The sequence below is a fragment of the Moschus berezovskii genome, chromosome 6, assembly GCF_049115385.1.
Source record: "Moschus berezovskii isolate FMDL1 chromosome 6, NW_MosBer_1.0, whole genome shotgun sequence".
NCBI classification, from domain to species: domain Eukaryota; kingdom Metazoa; phylum Chordata; class Mammalia; order Artiodactyla; family Moschidae; genus Moschus; species Moschus berezovskii.
In genome coordinates this window covers 100,029,108-100,045,805 of record NC_142465.1, presented here as the reverse complement: position 1 = coordinate 100,045,805, position 16,698 = coordinate 100,029,108, and the positions used below count along the sequence as shown (strand labels likewise).

Here is a 16,698-nt window from a genome sequence, read left to right as displayed (position 1 = left end):
AGCGCTCATGTGTAGGGTTCCTGGAAACATTTAAACAGGAAACCTCCCTTCTGTAAAGGGAATTTATTTGCATAATGCCCTGGAAAGAAAATCCGACCCTGGATCCCAGAGTGGGAGAAAATATTTTTTAATATATTTTTCCCGTTTTTGGAAAGAATTTTCCTTGAAAAATCATATTATTTTTCTCCTCAAGAAAAGAGGCACCAGAAGAAAAACAGAAACAGTAAACCAGAAGGGTTGTCACCTTACAATATAATTTTGAGGTTACCCGAGAGTATCAGATGTAGATTATGATTCAGACACTATCATACGAGTGGATTTCATCATTCCTTTTCTGTTTGTTAGTATTTCGGCAATACTCCTTTGAATTAATTCTGGTAGATTCCTGTGATTAATAACCCAGCTTTTTGTAAGACATTAAAGTTGGTTTAGTTTGTACCGGTTACGATATTAAATATCTTGGCTACCATGGTCTCAGAAATCATTTGTTCAGTACATGTCCTCTCGTCTCTGGGGTTTGTTTTTATAAGCTGCTTGGTTACCATATACTTGGTAAATATATACTTTAGGATTTCTCTGATGGTCTAATGGTTGGGAATCTGCCTGCCAACGCAGGAGGCATGGGTTCTAATCCTGGTCCAGGAAGATCCCACATGCTGCAGAGCAACAGAGCCTGTGCGCCACAACTACTGAGCCTCATCTCCAGGATCTGTGAGCTGAAACTACTGAGCCCACGTGCCCTAGAGCCCGTGCTCCACAACAAGAGAAGCCACGATAATGAGAAGCCCACACACCGCAGCTAGAGAGTGGTCCCTGCTCACCATAACTAGAGAAAGCCCATGCACAGCAGCGAAGACCCAATTCAGCCAAAAATAAATAAATTAAAAAAAAATATATATATATATACTTTAGAAAAATATTTTAAAATTTGGCATATCTTACTTATTGCCTTTCTCACCAGTTCATTTTTATGCACTCTGCTCTGATTCTCTGCTTGGCTAGGTGCATTTCTTATAATAGGTTTCCAGGAATAATTGTGAAAGGCATGAAGGATGCCCCTACTGTATTTCTATTACTATCCCGTTGGGTCAAAGTTAGACTAATTCTATTTCTTCAAATAGAAGTGATGGAGAATACTCAAAATGAGGTACACATTCAAATAATATCTGAGTTTCCATTTTAGGACAGGCTCATGGTTTATTCAACACAGGATTACATCTCTGTTAGGGCAACAGTAGGAGTCCTATTGAGAGTGGGGAGTTGTCTATGGCCATACCACCCTGCATGCCCTGGATTTCGTCTGATCTCAGAAGCTCAGCAGGGTCGGCCCTGGATAGTGCTTGGATGGAAGAGTGGGGAGGGACTTTGCACTAGTGCTAAGACAAGCAGTGTCCTCACACAGACAGGTTGTCATACATAGCTTACTATTGCACTATTTTAATTTTTCCTCAATCACATTTATATAGTTGGCCTGAGCTATTTTTGCAGACTGATGCATTCCATAAATATAGCAAATGCTGCCCTCTTATCTCTCCCACATAACTGTCAACTCATATTTCCACTTATTATTTCAGCTTATTTCTAAATATGTTCTTACAGTAGAAATTTGCTGTATGGGCTAATTCTGAAATTTCTTTGCCAAAATACATCGTGTGTGTGTGTGTGTGTGTGCGCTCAGTCATTCAGTCATGTCTGACTCTTTGGGATCCCATGGACTATAGCCCACCAGGCTTTTGTCCATGGAATTTCCCAGGCAAGAATAATGGAATAGGTTGCCATTTCCTACTCCAGGGGATCTTCCTGACCCAGGGAACCAACCCGCGTCTCTTGTACCTCCTGCATTGGCAGGTGAATTCTTCATTACTGCTGCTGCTAAGTCGCTTCAATTGTATCCGACTCTGTGTGATCCCATAGACAGCAGACCACCAGGCTTTTCTATCTCTGGGATTCTCCAGGCAAGAATACTGGAGTGGGTTGCCATTTCCTTCTCACTACTGCACCACCTGGGAAAACCCCAAATATGTCATGCCTAGGTTAAATCTTGAGAAATAAGCCGGGGGTTTGATTACATAGTGCTAGGGAGAGAGAAATGGTTTAGGAAAAACGTTTTTTGTTTTTTTTTAGCTTTACTTAATAAGGCTTTATTTCATGAGGAGCATTAGAGTAGGTAGAATATAGGAGTAAAAACAGTCTTTCTTTCAGCGTTAAATACTGTAGAAAGGTAGCTTTGGAGTCGGCCATGCTGGTTATGGGCTTCCCTCTTAGTTCAGTGGGTAAAGAATCTGCCTGCAATGCAGGAGAACCTGCTTCGATTCCTGGGTTGGGAAGAGCCGCTGGAAAAGGGATAGCCTACCCACTCCAGCATTCTTGGGCTTCCTTTGTGGCTCAGCTGGTAAAGAATCCACCTGCAATGCAGGAGACCTGAGTTTGATCCCTGGGTTGGGAAGATTTCCTGGAGAAGGGAAAGGCTACCCATTCCACTATTCTAGCCTGGAGAATGCTGGGTATGAGTCAGATATTTGTGACTCTATAGTTCTGAGATTCTAGACATCAGAATCACTCATGGAACTTTAGTTCCTTTATTGATAATGCAGGGACGATAACGGGCTTCTCGGACGACAGAGAATGAGATGGCTGGATGGCATCACCGACTCGATGGACATGAGTTTGAGTGAACTCCGGGAGTTGGTGATGGACAGGGAGGCCTGGCGTGCTGTGATTCATGGGGTCGCAAAGAGTCAGACATGACTGAGCGACTGAATTTAACTGTTGTCTCAGATGGTAAAGAATCCCCCTTCAATGGTGAAGACCTGGGTTTGATCCCTGGGTCAGGAAGATCCCCTGGATGAGGGCATGGCAACCCACTCCAGTATTCTTGCCTGGAAAATCCCATGGATAGAAGAGCCTGGCAGGCTTCAGTCTATGGGGTCGCAAAGAGTCAGACACGACTGAGTGACTAAGTGCACACAGGGATGATAATAATAATTTCATCAGATTCTAGTGCCTGTCATAAATTAGGCACTAAAACAAACAGATGAAATTGTAGATCTTAAATAAATAAAAGAAAGTATCAAAAGGTCTGCAATTGGTTCACATTTCCCAGTGTCAAGAAGAAGTCTTAACTGCAGACGTAAAAGGGCCTCCTAATGGGTCTACATAGAGTCACTGAGACCAACGGGCAGGAATCAGTGAAGACCATGTTTGTTGTGTAAGTATGTCTGTTCACTCCCGGACCACCCCTACAAGACCCAGGAATTGATTATCATTTCTAAACATTGGGATCCTCTTCTGCAGGACACGGTCACATTGTATGGTATTTTTTGAGTATATTAAAAGCCTCAGTTTGTTCAATGCCAAACTTTTAAATATACTTCAATTTAAGAAAACACCAAAAAAAGAGAACAGTCTTGGTTGATGTTCTTTTTCTTTTTTTAAAAAATTATCCCCAAAACCTGAATAATAATCCTAGTAAAATTTGGACTGAATTTTCGAAAGTGTAGTGCTCCAAAATCACTGCAGATGGTGATTGCAGCCATGAAATTAAAAGACACTTACTCCTTGGAAGGAAAGTTATGACCAAACTAGACAGCATATTAAAAAGCAGAGACATTACTTTGCCAACAAAGGTCTGTCTAGTCAAGGCTATGTTTTTTTCCAGTGGTCATGCATGGATGTGAGAGTTGGACTATAAACAAAGCTGAGCACTGAAGAATTGATGCTTTTGAACTGTGGTGTTGGACTCTCTTTAGAGTCCCTTGGACTACAAGGAGACCCAACCAGTCCATCCTAAAGGTGATCGGTCCTGGGTGTTCATTGGAAGGACTGATGTTGAAGCTGAAACTCCAATACTTTGGCCACCTGATGCGAAGAGCTGACTCACTGGAAAAGATGATGCTGGGAAAGATTGAGGGCAGGAGGAGAAGGGGACAACAGAGGATGAGATGGTTGGATGGCATCACCGACTCAGTGGACATGGGTTTGGGTGTACTCTGGGAGTTGGTGATGGACAGGGAGGCCTGGTGTGCTGTGATTCATGGGGTCATAAAGAGTTGGACACAACTAAGCAACTGAACTGAACTGAACTGAAACTGAGAAAAAAATGTTTATCTAAAAGCTGTCACCACAGACCTGCCCATGGAGCAGGGTGCTTGTTTTCTGTATGGCACATAAATAACCTTGTCCACAGAGGTTCTAAGAGTTCATTCGGAGTAGGTCTGTCACTGGTGGGAAACAACCAGCAGATTCTAAAGAAGAGTGAGCAGCTCTGGGAAGTCATCAACAGGGCTTTGTAGAGAATAAATCGTAAACAAAGTTAAAGCGTAAAACCTGCAGAGACACTGGAAGCAACAAGCATTTGTTTTTCTTCCCAAATGTGTATCTTGGTGGAACTAGGACTTTTAAATCAGGCTTTCATAAGACTATAAACAACAAACTGGGAAAGAAGTATTTGTGGATCTGTAGCTAATTGGAATGTTTTGTATTGACAGGTTTCTACAAATAGTTCAACCTGCATTAGTGTAACCTTCTATATCTTTCTTTAAAAAAACATTTTTTTTTAAACTGAAGTGTAGTTGACTTACAATGTTATGTTAGTCTCTGGCATACAGACAAGTGATTCAATTATATATTTTATATATATAATGTATGTATATTTTCATATTCTTTTCCATTATGGTTTATTACAGTATATTGAATATAGCTCCCTGTGAAATACACAAAGACCTTATTATTGATCTATTTTATGTATAGTCCATATCTTTCTCACCAACTCTTCACAGAAGGATTTGATTTAATCCTATTTTACAGTGCAAAGCAGCAGCTTCTGTCCAGGTGGGGGAAGAACTGCTGAAGGGACTCAGGCATCTTCAGACAGAGTTCTGTGAGTGAGTAAATTCCTCAAACACTTTCCGAGTGTCTTTGAGGTACCAGAGACCTACTGTAGACCTTTGGGACACAAAGATGAATAAGTCATGGTTCCAGCCTTGAATAAGCTCATGGTCTAGTAGGGTAAAAGGTGAAACAGACACAGAAATACATGACATGCACTCTAAAGTGGTCAACTACGTGGGATTTTATCGGAAACTGTCCGTGCTCAGTTGTGTCCACTCTTTGAGACCCCATGGATTGTAGCCTGCCAGGCTCCTCAGTCCATGGGATTTTCCAGGCAAGAATACTGGACTGGATTGTCACTTCCTACTCCAGGGGTTCCTGACCCAGGGATCAAACTTGAGTCTCCTGCATCTCCTGCATTGGCAGGCAGATTCTTTACCTCTGTGCCACCTGGGAAACTTTAGAGGAGTAGTTAGGACAATTTGGAGATTCCAGGGAGCCTTTCTGAAGGATAAGCTGCTGGAACTGATTCACTGGAATATGAGGAGGAGTTGGTTGGGTGAGCCCAAGAGAAAGAGGCCCTAAGAGGGGTTGGCATTCTAGGCAGAGAAATAGCCCACATGACATGACAGAATCATGCCCTCATACTGTGTATAGTTGGGTATTGAAAGGGTAGAGACCAGGGTGGGAATGTGCTAGAAAAGGGAATGGAGAAGCAGGTAGTGGCTTGGTCATAAAAACTATACATTTAAATGTCTTGATTTTGTTCTTGTAATATGGGGGAATATTGAAGAGTTTTTAAGAAGGAAGTGTCATGGTCAAATGTCCATTTAAAATTCCATCATTGTCATACCAATCTAGAAACTGAATAAGAAATAGTGAAGGGAAACCTATTAAGAAGGTATTGAAAATGTTTATGCCAAAGGTGCTACGAGTCTAACTGAGGGATAAAATGGAAAGAGCAGAGGAAAAGTCAGTTTTGTGCATAACACTATCAGAACATTAATTGAATCAATAATTATAATACAGGAACAACCGTAAGATTCAGGCAGCTATAGACACAGAAAATACTTCAACCTGTTTAATAAAGATGAAAGCATTAACTGGATAATAAAACAACGTGTAATGGCCATGGTTGTGGGACTGGCTAAATCAGACCTCTATCACGGAGCCTCACCAGTGACAACACTGTTTTCATTGCTGTTAAGGGACCTCCCTCATAGCTTAGACAGTAAAGAATCTGCCTGCAGTGAAGGAGACCTGGGTTCAACCCCTGGATCAGGAAGATCGCCTGGAGAAGAGAATGGCTACTCACTCCAGTATTTTTGCCTGAAGAATTCCATTGACAGAGGAGCCTGGTGGGCTACATAGTTCATGGGGTCCCAAAGAGTTGGACATAATTGAGCCACTAACCCTTTCCCTTACATTTATGAACTCATTATTGCTGATTACTGTCTCCCTTCAGAAGTAACTTGTATTTTATGTGTCTCTACAAATATTTTGATGGTGCCTGAATAAACTGATATAATAGAAAGTAAAAAGAGTGAAGAATAACATAGGCTCCAAATACAGGGTGGGAGGTATGATTGGGAAAGATTAGAGACTGAATGAACATAGCTATTCAGTAAAATAGTTTCATGGGAAGAGCGTGACACAGCAAGGGAAGATAACAAATTCAGTTTTAACTAAGTGAAGACGGCAGTTCAGTTCAGTTGCTGAGTCATCTCTGACTTTTTGCAACCCCGCGGACTGCAGCACACCAGGTTTCCCTGTCTATCACCAACTCCTGGAGCTTGCTTAAACTCCAGGATTGCAGTATTTATGAGGATATTCAAATAGTTATACCCAGCAAGCATCTGAATCATGGAGAGGTCCAGGTTAGAGATAAAACACGCCAAATCCTCAGCAAACACATAACCACCAAACACAAGAAAGGATCCTGTTATTGAAGACTTAACTCATTCATTCATTAGTTGATTCACAGGCAGAGCACAGAGGAATTTAAGGGCAGTGAAAATCCTGGGATACCATAATGATAGATTGATGCCATGACACGCTGTCCAAAACCATACATTGTATAACACCAAGAGTGAACTCTGATGTAGACTACAGAGTTTGGGTGGTTACGACATTTCAACGTAGCTTAATCGGCTGTGACAAATCTATCATTCTGGTGGAGAGGTTGCTGGTGGGGGAGGCCATGGATGTGTGCAGCAGGAGATATAAGGGGAGTCTTTGCATTTTACTCTCAATTCTGCTCTGAATTTGAAACTGCTCTAAATGAATAAAGCCTTTTTCAAAAATTTTTTAAAAAATGATTCATTCACATGTTCATTTATTCAACAAATACTTATGAGTACCTGCTACATGGCAGGCACTTTTATTTTTTATTTTATTTTATTTTTTTTTAAGATGCTTACTTAAATTTAGTTTATTTTTGGTTGCAGATCACCCCATGCAGAACCTTAGTTCTCTGATCAGGGATCAAACCCATGCCCCTGCAGTGGAAGTGGAGATTATTAACCACTGGACCACCAAGGAAGTCCCGACAGACACTGTTAAATGCTCAGTGGTTGAAGCAGTGAATAAGACAGTCTCTGCCTCCATGGATTCTATAACTTAGATTGGGAAGAGCATTGAGTCAGGCAGTAGTGTGGATAGAGAAAAAGAAGAACTCAAGGAGACTAAAAGAAGAGGCAGACCCAGAGAAGCAGGTTCATAGGTCAAGGAAAGAGAATATTAGAGAGAAAAGAATGACTAACAATGTCAAATATGGCAGAAATGGTCAGTAAAATAAGATCTAAACAATGTTGGTTGGGTTTGGAGATATGGAAGCCATGGTGACCTGGATGAAAGCAGGTTTAATGGAGTGATATACAAACTAATGACCTTAAAAGATGCTTACTCCTTGAAAGGAAACTTATGACTAACCTAGAAAACATATTAAAAAGCAGAGATACTACATGTCAACAAAGGTCCATCTAGTCAAGGCTATGGTTTTTCCAGTAGTCATGTATGGATGTGAGAGTTGGACTATAAAGATAGCTGAGCACCAAAGAATTGATGCTTTTGAACTGTGGTGTTGGCGAAGACTCTTGAGAGTCCCTTGGACTGCAAGGAGATCCGACCAGTCCGTCCTAAAGGAGGTCAGTCCTGAGTGTTCATTGGTAGGAGTGATGTTGAAGCTGAAACTCCAATATTCTGGCCACCTGATGTGAAAAGCTGACTCATTTGAAAAGACCCTGATGCTGGGAAAGATTGAGGGCCGGAGAAGGGGACGACAGAGGATGAGATGGTTGGATGGCATCACCGACTCAATGGACATGAGTTTGAGTAAACTCTGGGAGTTGATGATGGACAGGGAGGCCTGGCGTGCTGTCGTTCATGGCGTGGCAAAGAGTCGGACATGACTGAGTGACTGAACTGAACTGAGTGCAAACTAAGTAACAATGTGTTAAAAACTTAGAGAAAGCTGAAGACACTGAATACAAAATACATTTTAAAGAGATTTGGATGAAGAATGTAAGAGATAGGATAAAGAGCAGAGGGAAGGACATTCAGACTAGAAGTTTTGAAATTTTAATGTTTGCTCAGTTTCTTATTTCCAGTGGACTCTGGTCATCTTCACTTTGACATTTCACCAACAACATAAACTCAACAACCAAATAAAACATCAGAAATACCTATTTCTGTTATAACCTCACTATTCCATAGATACTGTGACTTTTAACCTCTCCTCCTCTCCATAATTTGATATCTGATCCTTGCAGTAGTGTGGACAGAGAAAGAGAAGAACTCAAGGAGACTAAAAGAAGAGATGGATCCAGAGAAGCAGGCTCCCAGGTCAAGGAAAGAGAGAATATTATGCCTTTTCTTCACTTTCTGCTGCTGCCTCTTTGCTACAGATCCTTAGTACACGATCTATCCTGTCAGCCTAATAAAAGTTCTCTCTATTCGTGTCTTTTTTGCCTAACCATCCATCCGACTCACTGCTGCCAAAATAATCTTGCACAAACACATTTCTGTTCATGTTATTCCCCTGATCTAAAGGCTTGAGGGGCTGCCCAGCGCCAGTCAACTTAAGTACAAACTCATTAAGCTGGTATTCAAATTTCTTCACAATATGGTTCCAATCAAACTGCTCTTTTATCCATTTGCCCAAAACATGTTCCCTGAGATCCAGTCAAGTTGGCTTGATCACTCTTTCCCAAGTTTAATTTTTTTTTCCCCCATTTTGGCCATGAATTCTCCTCTCTGTTGTCCAAATTGTGTCTGTTCTTTAAATCCCAGTTCAGTTGTCTCCCTCATAACTTACTTTGGTCAGAATTCCTTCTCTGCTTTTTTTTTTTCTTTATCCCATTTTTTATTCGTTTTATTAGAATATATTAGCATTAACACTTGGGGGCGGGAGGAGAAGGGGACGACCAAGAATGAGATGGCTGGATGGCATCACCGACTCTGTGGACATGAGTTTGAGTGAACTCCGGGAGTTGGTGATGGACAGGGAGGCCTGGCGTGCTGTGATTCATGAGGTTGCGGAGAGTCGGACACGACTGAGCGACTGAACTGAACTGAACTGAACACTGTGTTGATAATAGCATTAGCATTAGAAACTGTGTTTATGTCAGTACTGAGGACATCCTTAAGAAGGGAACAAAGGAGCTATGTTCCAATACTCACTGAAATCTTCTTAACCTACCCTTGATTTTCTTCATTGTAAAAGGGACAGGGAAAGTGCAGGAGTTTGGGAGATGGCTCAAAGGAAAACGGCATGTTATATTCTGCACATTTCTGGATTTAATATGTGCAGGCAATACAGAAGGTCCAGAATGTGGAATAACTCTTAAAGCCATTCAGCCAGAACTTGGGTCGTGGGTTACAAAGCTGATGTTTTGGGCCAAGTCATTTAGTGCCTATCCTGCTTTGACCATTTAAACTCTTGTAATATTTCACCTGGAGAAAGAAATGGCTACCCACTCCAGTATTCTTGCCTGAAGAATTCCATGGGCAGAGGAGCCTGGAGGGCTCAAATAGGGGACTGGAGGTCCATGGGGTCTCAAATAGTCAAACACGATTGAGCAACTAATACACACACACAATATTTTACCCATGGTGATGCTAAAAGATGCTTACTCCTTGGAAGGAAAGTTATGACCAACCTAGATAGTATATTAAAAAGCAGAGACACTACTGTGCCAACAAAGGTCCGTCTAGTCAAGGCTATGGTTTTTCCAGTGGTCATGTATGGATGTGAGAGTTGGACTGTGAAGAAAGCTGAGCGCCGAAGAATTGATGCTTTTGAACTGTGGTGCTGGAGAAAACTCTTGAGGGTCCCTTGGACTGCAAGGAGATCCAACCAGTCCATTCTAAACATCAGTCCTGGGTGTTCATTGGAAGGACTGATGCTAAAGCTGAAACTGCAATACTTTGGCCACCTCATGCGACGAGTTGACTCACTGGAAAAGACTCTGATGCTGGGAGGGATTGGGGGCGGGAGGAGAAGGGGACGACAGAGAATGAGATGGCTGGATAGCATCACCGACTCGATGGACATGAGTTTGAGTGAACTCCAGGAGTTGGTGATGGACAGGGAGGCCTGGCATGCTGTGATTCATGGGGTCGCAAAGAGTTGGACATGACTGAGCAACTGAACTGAACTGAACTGAACAGATGATACATTTACAATCTCTACCGTATTTTAAGAGCTATGAGAGGGGAGAATATACTCAATGTGTTTTTATGATCATTACCTTGCATAGGGCAGCCAGTAGTTGTAACACATTTGATAAATATAAGTAAACTCTCAAAGATATGAAAATATTAAAAAGTATATATATATGGAAATATAAAATTATAAAAATCTCTGACCCAGGGATCAAACCCAGGTCTCCCACATTGCAGGCAGATTTTTTTTACTGTCTAAGCCACCAGGGAAGCCCCATAAAAGCATTTATTATAGAACTGCAGTAACATAAAATATTTGAGATTATCTAATTATCTGTAGAGAGCTAAATAGATGGCTCAGAAGATAAAGAATCTGCCTGTAATGCAGGAGACCTGAGTTCAGTCCCTAGATTGGGAAGATCCCCTGGAGAGGGGAATGGCAACCTGCTCCAGTATTCTTGCCTAGAAAATTCCACAGACAGAGGAACCTGGTGGGCTACAATCCATGGGGTTTCAAAGAGTCAGACATGATTGAAGGACTAATACACACACCGAATTATCTATAAATAGGAAAATGGCTAATTAAGCTATGCCATGTTCAAATTATGGAGCTGTATGCGGTAGTTTTCTTCTTGGTATTTTTTCTTTTTAAAATTTATTTATTTTAACTAGAGTATAATTGCTTTACAATGTTGTGTTAATTTCTGCTGTAAAACTTGAATCAGCTATATGTATACATATATCCCCTCCCTCCTGAGTCTCTCTCCCACTCCCCTTTTATTTTATAGATAAAAGAATTGAAGCCAAGAAAGTGTTTTGTGACCTGCCCAAGTCACATGGCTTCTCAGTGACAAAGCAGTGCTATAAATCTTATTTCCTGACCCTCAGTCCAGGCCTCTTCCCATTTTATGACAGCATCTCTTTAGGAAGCTTGAGTTGAGCCATCCTCCTCATATGGTCCCTGATGCTGGCATCACCATTGTGATTCAAGATTTAGACTCCTTTCTGGTCTCAGAAGTCTGTGTATTCACAACCCAAGGAAAAAATAGAAGACTGGAGCTGCCCACCTGACTTACCAGACGGAAGAGGGAAATGGTGTTCCCAGTGATGTTGTAGTGAGCCAGAACCTCGGAGGCAGTGGTGATCCCAAAAGACACGTCTTGGAAATTTTGCACTGCATTGTGGATTAGGGACACTGCTGGTACTTCTAAATCCTAAAGACAAGAAGGAAAAAGAAAAAAAAAAAACCCACAGGTTGTTTCTGGAGGAAAGAGATAGCGAAAGAGACTAGGGAGTAGAAATATGCTCACAAGTATCAAATCTAAGTGTCCAGTGAAACAACATTGACCTCTAAAAATGTAGGCTGGCTTCTCAGGGACGTGGTTGAATTTTCCAGGCTGGGTGGGTTAATAGGTAACCATGACATAGTGGCTAAGTCTAGAACACCTATCTGGCTTTACCATAGAACCTGTAGTTTGTTGGGTTTCACTAGTGGCTCAGCTGGTAAAGAACCTGCCTGCAATGCAGGAGACCCAGGGTCGGGAAGATTCCCCTGGAGAAGGGCATGGCTATCCACTCTAGTTTTCTTGTCTGGAGAATTCCATGGGCACAGGAGCCTGGCAGGCTACCATCCACGGGGTCACAAAGAGTCAGACATGACAGAATGACTAATTTGTAGTTTGTTAATAGCTGAAAGGGGGCTCAAAATCATAAAGACCTGAAGAGTTGGCCTCCACAGTCATTGATAAACCAAAGGAGGCAAATATTTGGGGAATAATTTGTAGAGGAAAGAAGAAACGTAAAAATCAGAAATAGGTGTTGTCAAAAGGACCAAAAAAGAGAAAATAAAAATAAGAGAAATTAAAGTGGAAGCTTAGATTTATTAACAAGGCTGTGTAAGATGTTGGGGAGCAGTGCTCTTTCCACTGTGTGTAAGCCATGAAGACACTGTTCAGGTGTTGCTCCAACCCTAGAACCAAGGCCTGAAGGACAGAGCAGGGAAGTCTGTTCTGAATGATGATTCCAGGGCTTCTGCAGCAAGCTGGCCTTATTTCCATGCAGTCATGGAAGCTCTGAGCAATAAACAGCCATGAACATGTTTGTCCTTGACATTTCTCTGGAAAGAGAAGGAGATGTACTCAGAGAAAAGATTATGGTTAGCCTTGCAGCTGGGGTCAAGCAGAGGGAGTTGGCACTTTGCTCATCCAAAAGGGCGTGTGGAGTTCATTTTAGGTTATGAACAATTGTTCTTCAAGGCTTCATCTTTTTAAAAAAAATCTGCTTCTTAGAATGAAATTGCTCTCGGAGCAAACAGCGACACCTGGTGGCCATTTGAGTTATCGCAATCTCCTCCAGTTCCACTTCCTTGCCACTCCCGCCTGAGTGTTGGCTGCTGTTTTTGTCTACAGGTCAGATCTCTAGTCACTGAAAAATTTACCCCCAGGCCTCACCCTTATTCCCCCACTCCACTCCCATGTTCCTCCCCTACTTATATCTCATCAATTTTGTTTCAGTTGTGTACACAGAAAAGACAAGATGATGGTGATTTGAAATTAATGAATAGAAAGAGACAAGAAGGTCTGAGAGGAGAGAGTAGGGGATTAATTAGCTGTGAAATCACCAGATGTTACCTCCAGAGAAAAAGAAAAATGCTAGAATAATGCCTTCTCCTTTACAGTAGATTTTTTTAAGCCAGGCAGCCAATCTAGAAGATTGGCTAAGACCTTCAATATGCAAAATGTCATCCTTATTCAACATTTCACAGCAAACAAATGGGAAAAAAAAGAAGAGTATGTATGCATGCTCAGTTGCACAGTTGTTTCCAACTCTTTGCGACCCCATGGACTGTAACTCACCAGGCTCCTCTGTCTGTGGGATTTCCCAGGCAAGAGTACTGGGGAGGGTTCCCATTTCCTACTCCAGGGGATCTTCCCAACCCAGGGATTGAACCTGTGCTTCCTGCATTGGCAGGTGGATTCTTTACCATGAAGCCACCTGGGAAGCAAAAGAAGAGTGGGGTCTCCTTACCTGGTAAGAGGTTCTAGACTGGAGGCAGCTATTCACAAATGTGTTGCCCGCTTGATACAAGTTGGTTTACTCTGGGCCCTGCCTTGGAAATTAAAATACTGACTGAAGCTTCAAAGCCTGTAGAGATGGGGAGACCCAGACAGCAGCCTCAGAACTCTCGAAACAAATATGAGAAAGATGTGATTCAGAGATTGGGAATGTCTAGAAATTGTGAGATCTTGATTGAAAAGCTAAAGTCAGACTCTGCCCTTTGACTTTTAAGGCAGTATCATCCGGCCGGCAAGTGACTAGCATGGCTCCCTTAAGGTAGCATATTTCTGGTCACAGAGGATTGGACACGACTGAGTGACTGAACTGAACTGAACTGGGAGAAGGGCAGGTGGCAATATCTGAACAAACCTGGAAGAAGCCTATGACAGCCACTTCAGCAGCAGCGATGAATTCCATGGCAGCTTGGACATCTGTGAGCCGCATGGGTTCCTGGGCGCCGGGACCATCTAGAAAGAGATGAGGGTAGGGGTGGGAGGAGGAGAGAGAGACAGAGAGTTTGCAGGTACTGAAAAGCAACTCTAAATCACAAGGGCATCTCTATTTTTCCTCTTCATACTAAGGCCAAAGAGATTTAGGAGTGCAGTTGTCATTTCAAGGCTTTATTTCCTTACTAACTTGTGGAAGGAGGACTCCTCTCATTATAGTGAAATCGCTCAGTCGTGTCCGACTCTTTGCTACCCCATGGACTGTAGCCCACCAGGCTCCTTGGTCCATGGGATTTTTCCAGGCATGAATACTGGAGTGGGTTGCCATTTCCTTCTCCAGGGGATCTTCCTGACCCAGGGATCGAACCCAGGTCTCCCGCATTGTAGGCAGACGCTCTATCATCTGAGCTACCAGCTAATAGCCCATTTTAAAATAATATTTATTTATTTATTTGGCCATGCCAAATCTTAGTTGTGGCATGGAGAATCTTTACTTGCGGTATGTGGGATCTAGCTCCCTGACCAGGGATCAAACCTAGGGCCCCTGGCATTGGGAGCATGGAGACTTAAGTCATGGGACCACCAGGGAAGTCCATGATAGCCTATTTCTGAAGGGTGTCAGACTCCCCTCTTCTCTACTAGGCAAGGCAGATCTTTATCCAGCATTTCCTGAAAAGTTCCTAGGTTTGGGGAACAAATACCCAGAATTCTACCAATATTCCCTTCCCTTCTCCCAATAACACTTTCACCCCCTGGTCACTCAAGTGCTGTTTTCTTTTACCTGATGATTTCTGAACTTCTGCAGCAACTTTCAGGGACAGTTTGCATGTGAAGAGAAATAACAGAAACAGGCATCTGGACGGCATGGCTTCCATTGTCCTGCTCCTGCTCCACGCCCTGGGCTTGGTGTTTGGGGCCGCTGACGCAGGGTAGCTCACTCTGCAGTTAATGGATTGTGGTGTAATTCATGCTCTGGGAACACTGCAGCTGGCTCTGGGGCAGGGGGACCTTCAACTTTTGAGATAAGAGACAGGATTCGGTAACAGGGCCTCAGAACAAAACCAATCAGAAGAAAGTCAGGCTAGTTCCTTTAAATAAAACAAAACATTCTATGCCAGGTGTTGACTTAGGCATTACAGACATAGCAATAATGGTGATCTGATCACCTCTCCCAGCTTAGATTGTTAATATGAAAAATGGGCAATTAAATAGATTGTTTAAATGTAAAATGTAAAGTGATTAAAAAATTGGGAAACTCATAGGGTGCTAGGAGAAGATGAACTAAGGACATTTTGGACAATGAAGGTGTGGTGAAAGCTTTCTTCCTGCGGGGGTTGCCCAAGCAGTGCGTGTGTGCATATTCAGTCATGTCTAACTCCAGGGAAGAATACTGGAATAGGCTGCCATGTCCTTCTCCTTGGATCCTCCCCACCCACGGATCGAACCTGCATCTCCTGCACTAGCAGGCAGTTTTACCACTGCACCACCTGGGGAGTGTGCCTAAGCAGAGTCCTGGGTAAACAAAACTTTTCCAGGCAATGGAGGTGGAAAGGGAGTTTCATGTAAAGAGCCAAAGCACTGAGATGCAAATGTGATGTGCAAATTACTAATAAGAGAATTATTAGTAATTGAGCATTACCAGAAAATGGAAGAATAAATCTGGGCAGAAAGGCATTCTGAGGCCAGATCCCAGGGGACCTTATATACTAAGCATAGGAGCTTCAACTGTATTTTGCAGGTGATGGGAAGCCCCTGAAGATCTTAAGCAGGAGAGAAAAAATGCCTGATGTGGCCCAAGTGCCTGTGGAAATCCAAGGGATTCTCGTAGGCCAGGGATATGTAAGTCTCAAGCTTAGCAGAAACTTCTATCCATGGGTTAGCAGAGTCGGACATGACTGAAGCAACTTAGCATGCATGCACTATATGGTAATAAAATACACTGAGGGACTTCCTTGGTGGTGCAGTGGATGGGAATCTGCCTGAAGATGAAGGGAACACAGATTCCATCTCTGGTCCAGAAAGATCGCACATGCCTTGGAGCAACTGAGCTCATGAGCCACAACTACTGACTCCGTGCTCTAGAGCCCAGGAGCTGGAACTACTGAGTCTGTGCTTTAGAGCCTGTGCTCTGAAACAAGAGAAGCAACTACAATGGAAAGCCTGAGCACCACAATGAAGAGTAGCCCCTGTTTACCACAACTGGAGACAGCCTGTGTGCAGCAAGACCCAGCAGGGCCAAAGGTTAAAAAAAAAATTAATTTAAAAAAAGCCTCCTTGCTTCTATTTGACCCTTGTTCAATCTCTGGTCGGGGAACTAGATTCTGCATGCTGCAACTAATATCCACCACAGAAAGTGAAAGTCGTGTTCGACTCTTCGCGATCCTCTGGACTGTAGTCTGCCAGGCTCCTCTGTCCATGGAATCCTCCAGGGAAGAATACTGGAGTGGGTTGCCATTCCCTTCTCCAGGGGATCTTCCTGACCCAGGGATCAAACCCCGGTCTCCTGCATTGCAGGCAGATTCTGTAAAGATGGTAACATCTGAGCCAGCAGGGAAGCCACAGCAAAGCAAATTAAAAAGAAAAAAAAAGAAGACCATGCTTATTAAAAAATAAATAAATTGAGATTTTTCTAGCATTTGCACTGAAACAGGGGGGTGAAACTGCTCCCAATGATGTAAAACCTCCTGTACTGAGCTCTGCC

General features: G+C 42.7%; 1 protein-coding gene across 1 annotated transcript in view; it reads right to left on the bottom strand.

Annotated features, from left to right (window-relative positions):
- The window catches only part of ERP27 (endoplasmic reticulum protein 27), a 28,417-nt gene extending 11,764 nt beyond the window's left edge, over nt 1-16,653 (bottom strand). The window contains exons 1-3 of the mRNA XM_055395111.2: nt 14,779-16,653; nt 13,921-14,018; nt 11,571-11,708 (exon numbers count right to left, since the gene is read on the bottom strand). Coding sequence (XP_055251086.2) covers nt 11,571-11,708; nt 13,921-14,018; nt 14,779-14,872 — 330 coding nt within the window. The 5' untranslated portion in view covers nt 14,873-16,653. The remainder of the gene's footprint in view (nt 1-11,570; nt 11,709-13,920; nt 14,019-14,778) is intronic.
- Between the last annotated feature and the right edge of the window lie 45 nt (nt 16,654-16,698).